We start from the raw sequence: 20,192 nt of genomic DNA on the forward strand, positions 1-20,192 counted from the left end.
CAAACTGCACAAACTGTTGACGATTGGTGAGGTATGATTGGAGCCAGGACAGAGCAGAATCAGTGATATTGAGGCTGGTTTTGAGGCGGGACAGGAGGATAGAATGGCTAATGGTGTCAAAGGCTGCGGTGAGGTCTAGGAAGATGAGGATGGTAAGATGGCCGGAGTCGGAGGAGAGAAGAAGATCATTGGTGATTTTAAGAAGAGCTGTTTCAGTGCTATGTTTGGGACGGAAACCGGACTGGAAGGATTCAAACAGGCTGTTGGAGTTGAGGTGAGTTTGAAGTTGAGCAGCTATGACACGTTCAAGGATTTTGGACAGAAAGGGGAGGTTGGATATGGGACGGAAATTGGAGAGGTTATTGGGATCGAGACCAGACTTTTTGAGTGTGGGGGTGATTGCCGCCAGCTTGAGAGACTGTGGGACGGATCCAGTAATAAGGGAGGAGTTAATGATACTTGTGATCAGCGGGGAGATGATGAATGAAGAAGGGATAGGATCCAGGGAGCATGTTGGAGTTTTTATACCGGTTACTATTTCAGTGAGTTGCACGGGTGAGATAGGTGTGAATTTGGAGAGTCGTTGGGTGGAACCAGATAGCGGAGGGTCGGGGGGCAGCAAGTGAGCCGAGGGGGGATTTATGGAGCTGTATATTTTGGTAATTTTGGACTGGAAGTAGGTTAAGAAGTTGTTGCATTTGGTGGTGGTGAAGGATGAGGAGGAGTTGTCATTTGGCTTTAGCAGTGTGTTGATTGTTGAAAAAAGGGATTTAGGATTGTTGGAACCAGATGTAATGAAATTGGAGTAGTATTGTGACCGGGCAGTGTTTAAGGCATTTTTATATTGCTGTAGAAAGTCTGTGTAAGCTTGGAGATGGCCAGATTTCTTGTACAGTCTCTCAAGCTGGCGTTTACGGGATTTCATATTATGGAGCTAAAAAGTTAAAAATAAATGAATAAAAAAATTATTTACCTTGTTATGGTATCTGAATCAAATATAAATACAAATGAACAAAAAATAAACAAAGACACTCACTCAGTAATAAATGATTCCAATACTGTTCAGTTTGGAGGTATTGGCGGAATTAATGGTATTAGTCATTAATGTTTATGATAGGGACTGTAGTATGTGTATTTGTTAAAAAAATCACCTTGGTATAATGTGCATGAAAATAAAGTAATAAAAATTCTTGTGATTAACACACAATAAGACACAATATTAATATATAATATAAGTCTTAAATAAATCAAGTACTTGCAAAAATTACAATAATAATGTTCAGTTTGGAGGTATTAATGTAACATAATGGTTACTTTTGTGGCTGTCATACTGTACTTGTTCATATCAAGTTAATTTCTAAACATTAATTCACCTTGCAAAAATAATGAGAAAATTAAAATAAGTAATGAATGATTCAAGTACCTGTGATTGGCTGGCAACCAGTCCAGGGTGTACCCCGCCTCTCGCCCGAAGAAAGCTGGGATAGGCTCCAGCACCCCTGTCGTGAGGATAAGAAACTGAATGAATGAATGATTCAAGTACTTTGAAAACATTTTGAATTTAACTCCCAACATTTTTTTTAGTGTTTGACCATCACTGGCTCAAGATCGTCAACCCATACGATGAACGCTACCTTTTTCCTGAGTTTTGAGGTATTTATGTAAATATGAAAGAAAACCTGCCGTAACCCTGCTGATTTTTGCTCCTCTTCATCCGCACACGTTTTGAACTTTAAATGTGGATTTTTTTGCGTGTGTTTTTTTGCAATGTTAGCAGGACTTTTGACTGGAGAGTGGAGCCAGGAGCTGGAAGGATGACTGGCGTGTAACCGGACTCTGGCGTGACGTCGGCGGCGAGGATTGGAGGACGGTGCTGGTATATACGCGTCAGGCGTCACTCCCACCTTCTCGCCAGTGGAATTTCATCGTTGCTTCTGCACCTTCTGGGCAGACGAGAACATAAAACAGAAGTAAGTCGCGTTGCACATATGTTTCTTTGGCGTCGTGACAACATGGCAGTCTTTGGACATTTGCTGAGGTCACGCATTCGGGGTGGAATGTTACGTGTTGAGGTGACACTTTTGTCGGCGTGTGTTCTGGCCTGACTTGGTGTCTGTACCGCACGGAAATGTATGCCTACGTGGACTTAGCCAGCTAGCGGCTAACGAGCTAATGCTAAGTTAACTTATACTTTTTAACAACCCTGGCAACCGAGGCGGCTCGTTTGTAAGACAAAAAAATGAACCTCGTATGATAAAATGCTACGAAGTTATTTTGACATTTCACATGACGACATATTTTCTGGCTGTTGTCATGCCGCGTCTTTAATGTTCTCTGAAGTTGTGTCGCAGCGGCTGAGCTAGCTTTAGCCGAGTCAGCTACGTGTCACTCCAGAGCTCCTCAAGACAAAGTTTGTAGCAACTTTGCTAACGAGCTAACCGGATTTGCGAACAAGACGTCCAAGGTCGTATAATATAATCACCCTTTTTAGTAATTGATGGTTAGCTGATGACATATCAACGTCTCCATTAGTCAGTAGAATCGTGTATGTAGTTTTGTCACGATGTGTCTAGCTCGTTGTTAGCTAGCTAACTAGCATTGAGTGTGGATTGAAGCTGTCAGTTTTAGCTAGCGTCCACACTGACTGTCTATTTAAATCCCTAATCTGGGATTAGGATCTTTTATAGTAATCTTTATAGTGTTGTATCCTAAAGGCAGTCGCAGTGCAGCTAACCAGACCATACATGTTGAGGGGCTAAACCATCAAGCTTTTTTTTTTTTTAAAGCAAACCCTTACCAACACAACTCAAAATCTAAACTTTTTTGGTACCTGCTGCATATTTATTGTCTTTAACCCCACACAAATGTTACAGTAATATTCATAGTGTTGCAATACAACAATAAAGGGGAAAAAGACTTATAAAGATGTAATTGCACACACTTGAGTCCGATTATACCCTATTCATAATGTTGGAATAATTATGCTGTCCTCTCAACATGATGCGCTTTTCCTGTCTTGATAAAATGTTTTTAATTGCAATATGACAAATATTTTGTGTATAACGCATATAATACATATTAATGTTCTCGCAACATTCCACCCAGGCATGGGCTGGCACGAGATACTGATTGTAGGATCACTTTGGGCAAAAATATCACGGTTTCAGAGTATTATAACTACAGTTTTAAAATGTACTATTTTGAAATATCTTTATTGGAAAGAGAACAAAGATCAATCAAAACTGGAATTTTAAAGTCCTATAAATTAATGGTAGGAAAAAGTGAAGCTAATAACTGCTTGGGCCACCCTTAGCAGCAACTGCAATTAAGCGTTTGTGATAACATGTAATGAGTCTCTTACAGTGCTGTGGAGGAATTTTGACACACTAATCTTTGCAAGATTGTTGTCATTCAGCCACATTGGAGGTTTTTTCAGTTAAACACCTTTTTAAGCTCTTGCCACAGCATCTAATAGGACTAGATCACTCCAAAGTTTTCATTTTGTTGTTCTCCAGCCATTCAGAGGTGGACCTGGTGTGTTTTGGATCAATGTCCTGCTGCAGAACCCAAGTTAGTTTCAGCATGAGGTCACCAGCAGATTGCCGGACATTCTCCTTGAGGATTTTTTGGTAGACAGCAATATCCATGGTTCCATTTATCACAGCAAGGTCTTGAAGCAGCAAAACAGCCCCAGACCATCACACCACCACCACCACTGTATTTTACTGTTTTTTCTGAAATGCGTTACTTTTACACCAGACGTAATGGGACGCACACCTTTCAAAAAGTTCAAGTATTCGCAAAGATCTTAATGTTTTTGTTTAGCAATGGTTTTGGTCTTGGAACCCTGCCATGCAGGCCGTTTTATTCCCAGTGTCTTTCTTATGGTGGAGTCATGAACACTGACTTGAGGCAAGCGAGGCCTGCAATTCTTTTGGAAGCAGGTCTTTTGTGACCTATTGGATGAGTCGGCGCTGCGCTCTTGATCATTTTGGTAGGCCAGCCACTCCTGGGAAGGGTCAATACCGTTCATGTTTTCACCATTTGTGGTGAAACTTCCCCTTTGTGATGTCACAGAGGGGCGGACTTCCTTTATATGAGCGTGGCTGTAAGCCGAATGAACTATCTGCCCTCCCTTAAGCTCTTCTTCTCCACCCCTTCCCCAAGCTCTGCTACTCTGCTACAAAACAAGCTCAGGCAGAAGTTAATGTACTTGGTGATTCCCAGCAAGAGAGAAATATTTTAATCTGTTAACGCCATTTGACACGGGACTGTTTTTGTGAAGGTGCATTAATGTCGGACATGCTGTGCGTCCGCGTGGCGCCCTCACGTCCGGCTTTTGAGCTCCACGGCACCAACAGTGCCTCTGACAAAGTGTGTCCAACAATCGGCGCTATTGCTCGGGCAGGCGAGGTTGCCACATGCCCCGCTTTGCCTGAGCTCTGCCACACCAGCGGTGTGCTATGTTACCACTCTGAGTTCATACACGGTCAGCCAGGGGTCTCCAGCCAGTAGATCAGAAGCTACCAGTAGCTCCTCTGAACCAAACCTTTTCAATTAGCTCTCCAAAGACTTTATTCATTTATCAGCTCCTATCCCCTTATTAGAAAGTGGGGTTTGTTCATAGTTAGGAAGCACTTTTTGTCGTGTGACCAATTACAGTTGAGTGGGTGTGTCCGGAAGTGGGCCATGGGTGGAATAAATTAAAACGGCACAAATCCAAGGGCGTACAGCTGGAATAGGTGCAGGTTTTGGAAGATGTAGAAAGTTTTCTGTGCTGGTTATTGTGTGTAGTTGCTCTGTAGGAGTCCACAACTCGATACAAATGTAATGGTTTAATTTCATTTGAATATGCATCAGGTTACAATTGACTACATCACATTTTTTGACAAAGGGTAAAAACAATGAGCACAAATGGGTCCCCTTTAACTTTTTGATGGATTTATCAGTACTTTTCAGACTTGAATCTCTTTGTAGATGACAATCCTAATCTGTTTGCTCTTGTTGTCTTTGCTCCAAAGGCAAAAGCTGGCAGGCTGACGGGAACTTGCAACTTTACAGGACGGATTATCTGGTAACTGACCATTTAGCTGGTGAGTTTTTACCACTTACTATTACCATTGGTTAACTTGTTTTTACACTTGCATGACCAAGTATAGAAATATAATTTTTTTTCCCTGCCTTCATTGTCCTTCATTACAGTAATCCCTCACTACTTTGTGCTTCAAATTTTGCGGCTTCACTCAGTTCTTAAGAAATATCTTGATAAATCATTGCGTATTGTGGTTGAATATGGCCTACTATTGACCAAAGATATGCATATTAAGTGAATTGTACACATTTCCTGCTTAAATTAAGCATTTCAAAGCACAAAAATGGCTAAATGAACCAAAATACAAATATAAGGCTTTCAAAGATGTTGCGGTGATATGTAGTATTTTACGCTGGTCACGAGGTGTCAGTAATGGTGTAATAAACAAGGGATTACTGTGGTTAAATCTTTAGCAGTAATGATGTAATCAAATTTGCAAAAAAGTGAGGAAAAAAAAACAGGAAAAGCCAAACAAGAGGTACAATTGAACAAAACAGAGCACTTTTAGATGGGAGAAGAACCTGAAGAACCCACAGCAGCACTCGCTGTTTGTTGAAAAGAGCGATGCATGCTTCCACGTATCTCCAAAAGTCTCATTAGATTTGTTGCTAGTCGTTTTTTGGGGGGAGGAAGTATCTGTAGCGGCTAAGTTGGCAACGGTGATCCTTCCTATGACATTTTATTCTCTGGCAGACATCCCATTAGAAGTAAATAATTATGTAACCTAATTGTTCTTCTGGTTCTTCTACATGTTTTGCACTTTCTGTCACCACAAAAATGTCAAGCCAGACATGGACTGGAGCCGTCATAGCTTTCCATGCTGTTTTGTATAACATCCAAAGACTATACATCGAGATTACCTCTAGTGTGTCCTTTATGACGTCCAAACATATCTTCGTACATGTGCTAAGTTCATGAAACGTGCTGTCGGTTGTACTCAAGTCATGAGTGTTGGCTAGCGCCTTTGTTCATGGAGTCTGAGGAACAGGCCATCCAAAGGGGTTTCTAAAATATATACGGGGGTTAGGATTGTGGGCGTGGTTATTCGTATGTACCCATGACTGAAAGCTGAAGTAGGCAAACGTCTCTGACCAACCAGTTCTTCATGACATTCCGGTTCGGAGTCTTTCTATGCTTTTTGGAGAATTGTTGGGGGGTTAAAACCACCTTTCTTCGCTCCTGTTTGAATTCCTTTACCAAAAAAGATCCCCCCCAAAAGACTGGAGCTTCACTGGTGAAGAAAACCATCCACACCCCCATACCCTGAAGGTCAAGTTCATTTGATTTGTATTTATATAGTGCCAAATCACAACAGAACTAAGTTAAGGACCTTCTTCATTTATTAAACCAGTGGTGTCTAAAGTGGGACCTGGGGGGACATTTGTGGCCCACGGCTGTTTTTTCATTAAAGGAAAGAAATCAACACCAAAAATTAGTCATTTTACAGTAATTTTATTTAACTTGGTGGAATATTTGGTAGTCTTTCAATTGCTGGCTGTTATGAAAGTTTGAACTGTAACTAGTTTGGAGTAGCGATAACGGTACAACCAGCTGGTGTGCGTGTCGGTGATTACGTGATTGTGTACGCATGCCAAGAAGGTGAAGGATCCTCAGTGTTTTAACATTGTGAACACGAAGGTCGTGAAACCTTCGACTCCCGAGCTGTGAGTCCCTTGTGACATTTGATAAAGCCAGATTAGATAATGGAGGGAAAAAAATCACAAAGTCCAATCTCGATATCTTTGCTATGCTCTACATGTGAAGGACAACACGATTCCCCTTAACACCCACTCTCTTTGACTAACGCTAATTTATAGCAGTAGTCATGCCAAGTCAGGTAATGTGTTTGTATGCATGTTTTCCTTTCAGTGGCACACTCGGACTCTGTGTTTAGCGTGGGATTTTGACCATGAGCTCAGTCGCCGTACTTACGCAGGAAAGCTTCAATGAGCACCGCATTGGGCTCTTGCCCGAGCAGGCTGGTGGTGAGTACTTGTTTTTTGGGAAGGTGATGTCAAAACTGAAGAACTAGGCCGAGCCCTGCCTTGTCTTGTGTCATTTAATCAGCTGCTGGGACTGGAGCCAGTGCAGGAGAGGAGGAGGATGCCCTTCCCACCTACAAGGATGCCTTCCCACCTCTACCTGAGAAGGCGGCCACAAGTGAAGGCACCCAGGAGACTGCTAGCGCCTGGGCTTCCAAAATTCGTCCTCTGAAGTCTTCTGTCATCACCCAGGTATGAGCGCCTTTTTTACTATTTACCATTTGTGTCCCAAAACAGAAACCTTGGAAAACTGGTTTAATGTGGAACTGTATTATTGTTTCTGTATAAACAGAAAATCGGCGCCTGTAAATTCTGAGACACAAGTTCATGCTACTGAGTGGCTTTATTGCACATGTCGAAACGGTACACAGTGACATCGCCAACTACAGGCCTGCCATGCACATTGCAGTGACCTAGTGAAGAGGCATTGTTTGAATTTAAGCGTTGCCAAATTTCAAAAGTGCTTTCTTTATAGAGGAAAACAGTTGAAATTATGGTAACTTCCGGATTATAAAACCAGGGTTTACGCTACATGTAATTGATGGTGGCGGTGCGGCACTCCAATAAAAGCTGCCACACCTTATAAAAATGAAACGATTTTAAGTAATATATTGAAGACGATACACTCTTTGAACCCTGCAGATTATTATTGGCTGGAAGAAGTACACCTCCTATGATGCTTCGAGTGCAGATTCAGGGTATAGTGAAGTGGAAGCTAATATCACATTTTAAGGTCTTCTGCCATAATTGTGTTTTGATCTAACAAAGCTCAAGTAAATTTAATCAAGGTTAGAATTACTACAGCTTCTGATTAGACTGCTTGGACTGTGGCAGTTGTTGAAATCTGATGTGGGGATGGGCGTCTCACTCATCAGGGACCACCAAGTGTAGGTAGGATTGCGTAAGAAACACTACGTCCGCCTGTGCAGATGTTTTCACTTATTTGGACCGACTCCGCCCTGTTGCACTTGGAGTTAGGCAACATGATGAAAGAGCCTGTGTGGTCATCATATTCTAAAACTGGAATGCCTTCCCTGTGGAACTAGGTTTTCCATGTTCCTCTGGAAGAGCGCAAGTACAAGGACATCAACCAGTTTGGGGAAGGAGATCAAGCGAAGGTCTGTGTGGACATCATGCACAAGACCGGAGCCCACCTGGAGCTCTCCTTGGCAAAAGATCAGGGCCTCTCCATCATGGTGTCTGGAAAGCTGGACGCTGTGATGAAGGCTCGCAAGGAGATTGTGTCCCGACTGCAGACTCAGGTGAATAGCTTGGTCCATTATTATTTCCAGTCTTTACCGTGGATAACAAATATATATTTTTTTAATGTATATTTATATCTTGACAGGCCTCGGCTACTGTTGGCATCCCCAAGGAGCACCATCGCTTTGTCATAGGAAAAAATGGGGAGAAGCTGCAGGAGCTTGAGCTGAAGACCGCCACCAAAATCCAGATCCCCCGACCCGATGACCCCAGCAACCAGATCAAGATCTCTGGAACCAAGGAAGGCTTGGAGAAGGCAAAGCATGAGATCCTGTTGATCTCTGCCGAGCAGGTACTTGGAATACTACTATCTCCAAGGAAGTAGAGGTATTATGTTTATTTTATTGCACATACAAGATTATTGAGCACATTTTTTTTTAATTTTAGGATAAGCGAGCCGTTGAGAGGGTGAACATTGACAAGGTGTACCACCCGTTCATCACCGGTGCCTACAACAAAATAGTTGGGGAGATGATGCAGGAGACCGGCGCTCGCATTAACATCCCCCCTCCAAGCGTGAACAAGACAGAGATCGTGATCACTGGGGAGAAGGAGCAGGTGGCCCTTGCTATGGCTATGATCAAGAAGGTTTACGAAGACAAGGTATGAATTTGTATTTTTTATTTTTGGTGTGCCGCCACTAAAGATGTAGATTTGTTCAGTATACAAGAGTGGCTAATATCCATCTTTAGTCCCCGAATTAAGTACCGTAACAATAATATTTGTTATTAAGTACATAATTAAAAACAACAAACAAACATGGGTTGGGTCGACGCAGTGCTTGCAGGCTTTATGTCCAATATTGTTGTTGTTGTTTTTTTTGGCACATTCTAAAAATACAATTCAACAAATACAACCCAGCCCCTCTGTGACATCACAAAAGGGCAATTTTACCACGCCTTCTAAAACCGAGCGTTTTGAGCCATCCCAAACTTCTTCCAGTGCTCACTTCCAAATACGCAAACTTCATTATCTGAAACTTTGGCATCGTTTAACATGAGAAAACAACATTCTAACTACATTTATAGGTCAGGAAAGGGGGAAAAAGCATAATAGGCCCCTTTTAAGAGAATCTGTGACACAGCGCCCTCTGCTGGCTTTATAGCTGCAGCCGCTTCTATTTAAGCTACCAATTTTAAAAATAATCATATGCATTTTAAAGCAGACAGGGGTCACAAACACCAAACCGCATTTTTACTGCACTACCATTCATTCTGTTCACTCATCAGAGATGTCATCTTAAAGACCTTTTGAGCTTACAATGCACATATATCAGAGGCTGTGTAAAAAAACATTTCAGTATACATATCCTAATGTCAGTGATGTACTCTAACCTTACAATAAAGTACATTAGTTAATAAGCATGATTGTGTATAGATTAGAAATGAACATGTCATCCAGTGACTGATTCATGATTGCTTGTTTTGTGGTTGAAATCCCCTTCATCTGGCAACAAGACTATTGTTCTACTGGCTCAAAAATGTATCTACAACGCAAGACAAACCTTTAAGTTCTGATTTCACTGATCCGTGTTATTAGCCTACACTTGTACTGACAGGCTATAAATCTTGAATGTTTTTAAAGAAAAAAAAGAGAGAAAGAGAAGGGAATAAAAACACCCCAGCAAAAATGGGAAAAAACAGCAGTAATTTTACAATAATAATGTCAAAATTTTCCAGCAAAACTTGTAATTGTACAGTGGAGGGCATAATTTTAACAAAGAACATCATTGTATTAGGAAAAAGCATAATTTTTAGAAGCAAAAAATGTAAATACTAAGAAAAATGTGAAATTTTATGACGGTCAAAGTATTTGGACAATGAATTCATAATATTGCCATTTTAGTCATAAATTTAAGAGAATTAAGTCATATTAGGAAAACCTCAATTTTAAGACTAATGAATAGATGGTATTTTCTAAATTATGAGAAACAAAACAATGAAGTTACAAATTTAGGAACATTAGGCTGGGAATTAGTTATAGGAGAACACATTGTAAGGTTATGACAAAACCCTTGAATTGACATCTTTGGTAAAATCCATGTGGTCCGTCATCCCTTGATTTTTCCGGGAGTATGGAAAACGTTTGGACAGGTGTTTTAAAGTACTACAGGTACTAATGTGGCACAACCTGCTTTTTATTTTTGTAAAAAAAATTATTACACACAAATGTGTGCAGATGTTATGGCACTAGTCTTACCCATGGATGTGTGCCGATGTGGCACAAAGCATCTGATCAGCTTTATTTGTGCTTTGCAGAAGAAGAACGCCACCACCATTGCCGTGGAGGTGAAGAAATCTCAGCATAAGTATGTGATTGGCCCCAAGGGAAACACCCTGCAGGAGATCCTGGATAGAACTGGCGTCTCAGTTGAGATCCCACCTTCTGACAGCAGCTCAGAAACCGTCATCCTTCGTGGGGAGCCTGACCGCCTTGGTCAGGCTCTCACTGAAGTCTATGCCAAGGTAACAAATCATGACTAATTTGTGTTTGTGTATCACTCTTATTTCCTCAAAAGGCACGTTTTGTATTTGCAGGCAAACAGTTACACTGTTTCCTCGGTAACAGCTCCTTCTTGGCTCCATCGATTCATCATTGGTAAGAAGGGGCAGAACTTGGCCAAAATTACACAACAAATGCCCAAGGTAGGCTGAATAGTGGATGCTGGTTTGAAGAAGTGTTTACATTTTTATGTGTTAAGTCATATGTTTGGTATCCAGGTGCACATTGAGTTCACAGAGGGAGAAGATAAAATCGCCCTGGAGGGTCCCACCAAAGATGTGCAGATGGTGCACAGCCAGATTGAAGCCATTGTTACAGATTTAGTGAGTAATGACGTCAGTCGTGTTCCCCAAAGTAGTGTGGAACCTCAGCTCTATATTTATAGTTATACCTAATAGTTATATTGACAGTATTTACAGTGAAGAAAATAAGTATTTGAACACCCTGCTATTTTGCTATTTCTCCCACTTAGAAATCATGGAGGGGTCTGAAATTTTCATCGTAGGTGCATGTCCACTGTGAGAGAGATAAACTAAAAAGAAAAATCCAGAAATCACAATGCATGATTTTTTAACAATTTATTTGTGTGATACAGCTGCAAATAAGTATTTGAACACCTGTGTATCATCTAGAATTCTGACCCTGAAAGACCTGTTAGTCTGCCCATTAGAAGTCCACCTGCACTCCATGTATCATCCTGAATCAGATGCACCTGTTTGAGGTCGTTAGCTGCATAAAGACACCTGTCCACCCCATACAATCAGTAAGACTTTAACTTGTAACATGGCGAAGACCAAAGAGCTGTCCAAAGACACCAGAGACAAAATTGTACACCTCCACAAGGCTGGAAAGGGCTACGGAGCAATTACCAAGCAGCTTGGTGAAAAAAGGTCCACTGTTGGAGCTATCATTAGAAAATGGAAGAAGCTAAACATGACGGTCAATCTCAATCGGAGTGGAGCCCCATGCAAGATATCACCTCGTGGGGTCTCAATGATTCTAAGAAAGGTGAGGAATCAGCCCAGAACTACACGACAGGACTTGGTCAATGACCTGAAAAGAGCTGGGACCACCGTTTCCAAGGTTACTGTAGGTAATACACTAAGACGTCATGATGTGAAATCATGCATGGCACGAAAGGTTCCCCTGCTTAAACCAGCACATGTCAAGGCCCGTCTTAAGTTTGCATATGACCATTTGGATGATACAGAGGAGTCATGGGAGAAAGTTTTATGGTCAGATGAGACCAAAATAGAACTTTTTGGTCATAATTCCAATAAGCGTGTTTGGAGGAAGAAGAATGAAGAGTACAATCCGAAGAACACCATCCCTACTGTGAAGCATGGGGGTGGTAGCATCATGCTTTGGGGGTGTTTTTCTGCACATGGGACAGGACGAGTGCACTGCATTAAAGAGAGGATGACTGGGGCCGTGTATTGTGAGATTTTGGGGAACAACCTCCTTCCCTCTGTCAGAGCATTGAAGATGGGTCGTGGCTGGGTCTTCCAACACGACAACGACCCGAAGCACACAGCCAGGAAAACCAAGGAGTGGCTCCGTAAGAAGCATATCAAGGTTCTAGCATGGCCCAGCCAGTCTCCAGACCTGAACCCAATCGAAAATCTTTGGAGGGAGCTCAAACTCCGTGTTTCTCAGCGACAGCCCAGAAACCTGACAGATCTAGAGAAGATCTGTGTGGAGGAGTGGGCCAAGATCCCTCCTGCAGTGTGTGCAAACCTGGTGAAAAACTACAGGAAACGTTTGACCTCTGTAATAGCAAACAAAGGCTACTGTACCAAATATTAACATTCATTTTCTCAGGTGTTCAAATACTTATTTGCAGCTGTATCACACAAATAAATTGTTAAAAAATCATGCATTGTGATTTCTGGATTTTTCTTTTTAGTTTATCTCTCTCACAGTGGACATGCACCTACGATGAAAATTTCAGACCCCTCCATGATTTCTAAGTGGGAGAAATAGCAAAATAGCAGGGTGTTCAAATACTTATTTTCTTCACTGTATATTGCTTTGCCGTAACAGGCGAATCGCATGGACTACACTGAGATCAGCGTGGATCCCAAATTCCACAGACATCTGATAGGAAAGGCAGGTGCTAACAGTAAGTATTCTACTGTCCACTGCAAATACAGTCATCCCTAACCACCTCGTGCTTCCAATTTTGTGGCTTTACTCTATCATGCTCATTCAAAAATACAGTAATTAAATCAGGGTTTCAAAGGTGAATACGGCCTATTAGTAAACGCTTGCATATTTAAGCAAATGTGACGTTTGCCTAAATGAAGCCTTTTCAATCATTAAAAATGCCAAAATTAAATATATTAAACACAAATACCAGTGCCAGTAATGTTAATGTTGGGTGAGACACACAAGCACCAGACTTCATCGCCAGCACAGGCTGTTAAGCGTGTGTTTGAATGATATCACAACAGGCACAATAAACGCAAACTACTGTTTTAGCCGTAGCCCAGAGCAAGTTAAAACTCTCTGAACCACCGACGTCACTTGGCACTGGTACACACTTCAGCCATTGTTGTGCCTTATTGTGCCTACGATGTTAGGTAAAACAAGTGTAAGGGTGACTACGGGGGTGTTATGTCATATCTAGGGAGTTCTAATGTTAAAAATACCCATTTAGAAGATCGTGAACAGGTTTTCTATGCCCCGACTCTGAAAATCTCGCATTTATAAATAAGGAATCCCACTTTGGGAATTCACTCATATTAATTCATGTAATTTGATTTTGGTGTTTAGTCAACCGCATCAAGGAGCTGCACAAGGTGACTGTCCGCATCCCCCCTGACCACGAGAAGAGCAACTTGATCCGCATCGAAGGGGACCCCCAGGGCGTCCAAGAGGCCAAGAAGGAGCTGCTTGAGCTTGCGTCGCGCATGGTTCGCGCACATACCATTTTTTTGCTTGACAAGACCCTAACGTGACTGTAACTCTAATGTACACCGCCTCGCAGGAGAACGAGCGTACAAAGGACCTGATCATCGAACATCGTTTTCATAGAGCCATTATTGGCCAAAAAGGGGAGAAGATTAAAGAAGTACGCGACAAATTCCCAGAGGTGAGTTGGACACTCGTATTAAAAATTTCTGCTTTGTACATTTTCCTCACTTTTATAAATATGTATTATTAGGTCATCATTAACTTCCCCGACCCCGCTCAGAAGAGTGACATTGTTCAGCTGAGGGGACCGCGAACTGAGGTGGAAAAGTGTTCAAAGTTCATGCAGAAGATTGTGGCTGAGATGGTAACTCTTGCAAGCTCAACGTTCACTGTCACATATTGGAAAAACTAGTCCTGATTCCATGTTGCCGCGCTAACCTGGAGTGTCCCCGCAAAGGTGGAGAACAGCTACTCCGTCTCAGTCCCCATCTTCAAGCAGTTCCACAGGAACATCATTGGGAAAGGTGGCTCAAACATCAAGAAGGTTGTGTATTCTGCAAACATCAACCACATGTAAGCACTGAAATTCAGCTTGGACCGATGCTCACTTTTGACAACTTTGCAGATTCGTGAGGAAACCAACACTAAAATTGACCTGCCTGCTGAGAACAGCAACTCTGAGATGATTATCATCACAGGCAAGAAGGCAAACTGTGAGGCTGCAAGAGTGAGAATTTTGGCGATCCAGAAAGAACTGGTAAGATTCTTGCACGCACACACAATCATTGCCTCACTCGCCAACATTATTTGTTGAATGTCTTGTATTTAGGCAAACATCACAGAATTGGATGTATCCATTCCTTCCAAGCTGCACAACTCCTTGATTGGGTCAAAGGGTCGCTTTGTGCGCTCCATCATGGAGGAGTGCGGTGGTGTGCACATCCACTTCCCCAGCGAAGGCTCAGGAATCGATAAGGTTACTATAAGAGGCCCCGTTGAGGAGGTGGAGAAAGCCAAGCAGCAGCTTCTGGCCCTGGCAGAGGAGAAGGTTTGTACGCAGATTCAAATTCCCCACAATGTGGACCCCTGCAATATGACACTATTTTTCCAGGCGCTTCTATCTGTGTCGACAAACGGGTTCCGCTGTATTTTCATTAAAATCTCTTTTATTCCTTAGCAAACTAAGAGCCACACAGCCGAGCTGCGTGCCAAGCCAGAGTATCACAAGTTCCTCATCGGTAAAGGCGGCGGCAACATCCGTAAAGTGCGTGACAGCACTGGAGCCAGAATCATTTTCCCCACGGCGGAGGACAAAGATCAGGAGCTCATCACTGTCATCGGCACTGAGGAGGCCGTGCGTGATGCTCAGAAGGAGCTGGAGGAGCTCATCAAGAGCTTGGTACGGGTCCACACGTGCCATGGCAACACAAAAGTGTTGTGTACAAAGTGTATGTTTAACGTTTGCTCCCCGCCTGCAGGACAACGTCATCGAGGACACTATGAGCGTGGACCCCAAGCACCATCGGCACTTTGTGGCTCGCCGTGGCCAAGTCCTGCGGGACCTGGCAGACGAGTACGGCGGTGTGATGGTGAGCTTCCCTCGCACGGGCACGCAGAGCGACAAGGTCACACTCAAAGGAGCCAAAGAATGTGTGGAGGCAGCCAAGAAGCGCATGCAGGAGATTGTTGAGGACTTGGTGAGTGCATACACACATGTAGGTTTGGAATGTGCTTCCCCCCTCCCTGAGACATTGCTGAAAGAATTCCATCTGTATTTGTTTTTCTAGGATGCTCAAGTGACCATCGAGTGTACAATTCCTCAGAAGTTCCATCGTTCCATCATGGGGCCCAAGGGTTCGCAAATTCAGCAGATCACCCGAGATCACAATGTACATATAAAGTTCCCAGAGCGTGAGGACCCTCAAGGTAAAAGACTTGGCTTGAGCTCACAAGACTTGAAACTGTTCACCACAGTTCATCCTAATAGGCTTTTTCACCTCTATCATGAAGCCGAGATGCATATTTTTCACAAAGTGTACATGTACAGTGGTGTGAAAGCGTTTGCCTCCTTTCTGATTTCTTACTTTTTTTTTTGCATGTTGGTCACACTTAAATGTCTGAGACCATCAAACAAATTTAAATATTAGTCAAAAAAGTGCTTTATCACACCAGAGTTCAATTTATCTAGCAGCTTTAAAAATACATAAATAAATGACTAGTCAAGAAAGGTTATAAGGCTATTTCTAAAGCTCTGTCACTCCAGCGACTCCAAGAATGGCCGAAAGATGCAACAGTGGAGAACCTTCCCTGTAGTGCCCAACGAACCAAAATGAGCAATCTAAAGAACTGCAGGCCTCACTTGCCTCAGTTCAGGTCGGTGTTCATGACTCCACTAAAGACAGACACTGGGCAAAACGCCATGCAAAGATCTGCATGGCAGAGTTGCAAGAGGAAAACCACTGCTGAATAAAAAGAACCTTAAGGCTTGTCTCAATTTTGCCTGAAAACACCTTTAATGATCCCTAAGACCTTTTGGAGCAGTTAAATATGGTGGTGGTCTTGTGCTGTTTTGCTGCGTTAGGACCCGAAAGACTTGTGTGATACATATAGAACCATGGATTCTGGGAAATTAACATTTTTGTAAGACACACATTGGCTGTATGGACGACGCACAAAGACTTAGAGGGCGGAACGTTGTCTTGCAACCTGAAAAAAATGTAAGCACCTGAGTTTGACATGACAAAGAAACACTGCAGACCGTCTACAGCTCGAAAATCAACACTTCACATACTCTATGCATTTCTTTGCAAGTGGACTGGCCGTAGGAGCCTGTAGAGCCAGTTGTGACCTAGGCTTTAATGGCACTTTTCAGAACTAGGACTTAAGTTGCCAACATAAGCTATGTGAACCTAAGCAGGTTCTACTGGACTATTGATGCCTGTTGAGCTTTAATTTGATGCTTTTTTTCTGCTCTCTGCTGCTCTCTTCTTGAAGCTGCAGAGGTCATCCAGGAGAACGGAGAAGCCAACGGTGAAGTGAAGGAGGCCGTTGATCCGAACGCGCCGAAAAAGTGTGATGTGATTGTGATTTCTGGCCGCCAAGAGCGATGCGAGGCTGCTGCAGAAGCACTGAAGGTTTTGAATCCAAAATCTCTTTTTGTGTGTGTTTTGAGTTTCACTAATTTAGTCTCTCCTTCTCAGGCTTTGGTTCCAGTCACTATAGAGGTGGAAGTGCCTTTTGAGCTTCATCGTTACATCATCGGACAAAAAGGAAGTGGAATTCGCAAGATGATGGATGAATTTGAGGTACGTTGCTCAGCAGGTTTGCTTGTGGATTGGGAAAATATACTTTTTTTTACCCCCTTTTTTTGTTTTTTAATTTACAATACAAAGTCCTCTCCTCCTCCTCGTCCTATAAAGCCTACTGATCTGTGACATCCCTCCTTTCCACCAGGTAAATATTCAAGTGCCTGCTCCTGAGCAGCAGTCTGATAAAATCGCCATCACCGGCTTGGCCAATCATCTGGAGCGCGCCAGAGAAGGACTGATGGAGCGCGTCAAAGAGCTGCAGGTCGAGCAGGAGGATAGGGTTGGTATCGCCACACGCTCATTGTTGGTGGTCTCAAAGCCTGTGAGAAACATCTTAACCCCGCGTGGCCTGGTTCCCCTTCTGCAGGCACTCAGGAGCTTCAAACTGACCATCACTGTGGACCCCAAATATCACCCAAAAATCATCGGCCGCAAGGGCGCCAGTATTACAGGCATCCGCACCAAGCACGATGTGAACATCCAGTTCCCAGAGAAGAACGATGAAAACCAGGTATTATACATTCTTCTCCTCAGTGTCACTTATTGTGGAATGTTGATTAGCATTGATTTTTTTTTTCCCCTCACCACAGGATCAGATTACCATTACAGGGTATGAGCACAAAGCCATAGCTGCACGTGACGCCATCAAGGCCTTTGTGGACGAGCTGGAGGATATGATCTCCGAGGACATCACTCTGAACAGCAGAGTCCATGCGCGCATCATCGGTGCTAAGGGCAAGGGCATCCGCAAGATCATGGATGAGTTCAAGGTATGTGTGGGTGTTTGAGGGAGGGGGGGCATGCAAAAAAAATGTTTTGGGTGCAACTTTCTAACATTCCTGTGGTTGTCTGGCATACTGGAAGTGGTGTTGCAAGGGAGGGAGAGCCAGCCTTATTGGGAGGAGGAAGCGACCGGTTTACTTATCACTGTCTCATTTATAACAGCAGATCCTTTCACATGTTCAAGGATACCATCCTTATCCTACATGATGGTCGTGGCCTTTGAGTTGCTTGGAACCAGAATGCAGCCAATGTTGATGGACTGGACTTTTTTTTTAGCCTCTACATTCACTGTGCTTTCAGTTTACCGGACGTTTTTAGACATGGCTGAAAGTCGGTCTTGTTTGCAGGTTGATCTCAGGTTTCCTCAGACAGGAGCCGCAAACCCTGACCTTGTGACTGTGACGGGCCGTCCTGAGCTTGTGGACGAAGCCATCGACCACCTGCTTAACCTCGAAGAAGAATACGTAAGCTTTGTTTTTGTAAGACCAGGTCTTTTTTTTTTTTTTTTTTGAGAACCGTGATAACGTGCTGCCCTTGTTAGATGGCAGACATTGTGGAGAACGAGGCAAAGGCATACATGAGGTCTTCCGGGGGCAGTGCTTCATCCATGGATGAACAGCGTGGACCATCCAAAGGCTTCGTAGTGAGGGAGGCTCCCTGGGCCACGGGCAATGAGAAGGTGAGACCGCCCCATCCAGGACTGAACATTTAGCATCCTCCCCACTTGGGTGTGAACATGTTTTTGTAAATGTCCCTGCCAGGCACCGGACATGAGTAGCTCTGAGGACTTCCCCAGCTTCGGGGCTCCGGTGGCGGCCAAGGCCTCTCCTTGGGGACCTAAGCGGTTCTAAGTGGCGGCGCTCCATTTCATCTTCAACTCGACACAATCTTCCCCATCCTCGCCCCCTCTTGACACCCCCCACGTCCCTACGGACTGACCACTGACCCTAAAAATTCTCAGTGTCACTCATCCATCAACTTGAAAATGCCTTTTTTCCTCAGTGTCAGTGGCATTAAAAAAACAAACAAATATCTAAATGCTCAAAGGAACAAGCATTTAAATGTTAGCATGTGTTTTGTAGAGCTGCCCTTCTTATGAAATCTTTGGGATGGGGGGAGGGGCCGCTCTATTAGTACCCTGCTGCCCCATCACTTGCTTTTTAAAGTGGAAATTGTGCTTTCACGTGTCAAGCACAGTGCTTGTAGCTGCTGGAGTGCGGTTTGGTCTGCTCACCTTGTCGCCTTATAATTGTTATCACTAGGAAGGAGGTTCTTTCAAGCACCCGCTGAAACTGCCAGATGCTTGGAGATCATGCAAAAAAAAAAATAAAGACAAAAAACACTAGTCCCAGACCTCTTCAAACCTCACACTAAGTTAATTTTTGTTGTTTTTTTTACAATGAAATACGTTACAAAAGAAAATGTGAGCTTAAACGACATGTGCCAACTCGTCTCTTGAAGCCTGGTGTCCTTCATCCTCTTTGGGGTCAGTGTCCAGTCCCTTTGTCTTCCAGTTGGTAGGCACATTTTCTATTTGAATAGCAATGACCCTAGCCGCCCTTTTTTTGTTTCGAAATATCAGCCTTACAACAAGGAGGATGTAAATCAGGCCAAGGTGACGCGGTGGTGCCGTTTAAACGGACAACTGGAAGGTGTCTTTACTTGCTCTGCAGAGTAAAGTCGTGCAGATTTAGCTTGGCGGGATGCTCACTCTCGTGTCGCGCTTCTGCCCGGCCCCGCTGTTTACATCCTCCTAGCTTTCATCCAACGATATGCAACTGTGGTGAACGGTTACTAAGGATGACACTGGAAAAGAAATCGTCCAAAAATGTCAATAAAAATGGAAAATCTTTGTGTACCAACCTGTGTCTTTTTGGGAGTGATGCTCACCGCTTGAGGTCAGGGAAGATGCTGATGCTGAAGATGCCGTTAGCTGCAGACGAGGGAGTTGTAAGTTTTCTTTTCTCTACAGGTTTCGCTACACATCTTAAACTGAGCTCTTCAAACTATCAAATGTGGGGTGTTCATGTTGACAATGACACTTTAGTAGTTTCTGGTGCAGACCGATCGTTTTTTGATTTGAAGATACGCGTTTGCTCTTTCATCGCTGAACAAGATTTCTTACACAATTGCTTAATCGCTCGTGGATCTGTGCAAAAAAGTTTCAATGGATACATTTTTTGGGGGGGAACTGACAAACACTGTGCTTATTTATTTGTATATTTTTATTTTTTTTGGGTGAAAAAATTTTACTATACAGGATTTTTTTTACTTGCACTTTAGCTT

General features: G+C 43.2%; 1 protein-coding gene across 4 annotated transcripts; it reads left to right on the plus strand.

The window, feature by feature from the left end:
- The first annotated feature begins 1,849 nt into the window (after positions 1-1,849).
- Positions 1,850-19,764, plus strand: hdlbpa (high density lipoprotein binding protein a). Of its 4 annotated transcripts, none has more exons than XM_058072807.1 (28): positions 1,850-1,970; positions 5,022-5,093; positions 6,962-7,077; positions 7,160-7,326; positions 8,181-8,396; positions 8,483-8,689; positions 8,785-9,000; positions 10,656-10,862; positions 10,935-11,042; positions 11,118-11,222; positions 12,943-13,021; positions 13,675-13,814; positions 13,889-13,993; positions 14,066-14,179; positions 14,273-14,359; positions 14,441-14,572; positions 14,645-14,863; positions 14,993-15,214; positions 15,294-15,512; positions 15,603-15,741; positions 16,816-16,949; positions 17,016-17,120; positions 17,269-17,403; positions 17,491-17,634; positions 17,714-17,893; positions 18,254-18,370; positions 18,448-18,585; positions 18,668-19,764. In XM_058072807.1, exons 3-28 carry the CDS (start codon positions 7,002-7,004, stop codon positions 18,755-18,757), a joined length of 3,801 nt encoding a protein of 1,266 aa, XP_057928790.1. In that variant the 5' UTR covers positions 1,850-1,970; positions 5,022-5,093; positions 6,962-7,001; the 3' UTR covers positions 18,758-19,764. The 4 variants fall into 4 exon arrangements, with proteins under 4 accessions (XP_057928790.1, XP_057928787.1, XP_057928789.1 ...); XM_058072804.1 differs by having other exon boundaries at positions 1,874-1,970; positions 16,810-16,949; XM_058072806.1 differs by lacking the exon at positions 1,850-1,970 and adding an exon at positions 2,009-2,072 and having other exon boundaries at positions 16,810-16,949.
- Positions 19,765-20,192: the final 428 nt, after the last annotated feature.

The sequence above is a fragment of the Doryrhamphus excisus genome, chromosome 5, assembly GCF_030265055.1.
Source record: "Doryrhamphus excisus isolate RoL2022-K1 chromosome 5, RoL_Dexc_1.0, whole genome shotgun sequence".
Taxonomy (NCBI): domain Eukaryota; kingdom Metazoa; phylum Chordata; class Actinopteri; order Syngnathiformes; family Syngnathidae; genus Doryrhamphus; species Doryrhamphus excisus.

Bases quoted from the DNA above. Each gene is read 5' to 3' on its own strand.
- hdlbpa (XM_058072804.1), top strand. From the start codon at position 7,002: ATGAGCTCAGTCGCCGTACTTACGCAGGAAAGCTTCAATGAGCACCGC. The intron at 11,223-12,942 runs GTGAGTAATGAC...TTGCCGTAACAG, and splicing joins AAGCCATTGTTACAGATTTA to GCGAATCGCATGGACTACAC. The intron at 14,180-14,272 runs GTAACTCTTGCA...GTCCCCGCAAAG, and splicing joins AGAAGATTGTGGCTGAGATG to GTGGAGAACAGCTACTCCGT.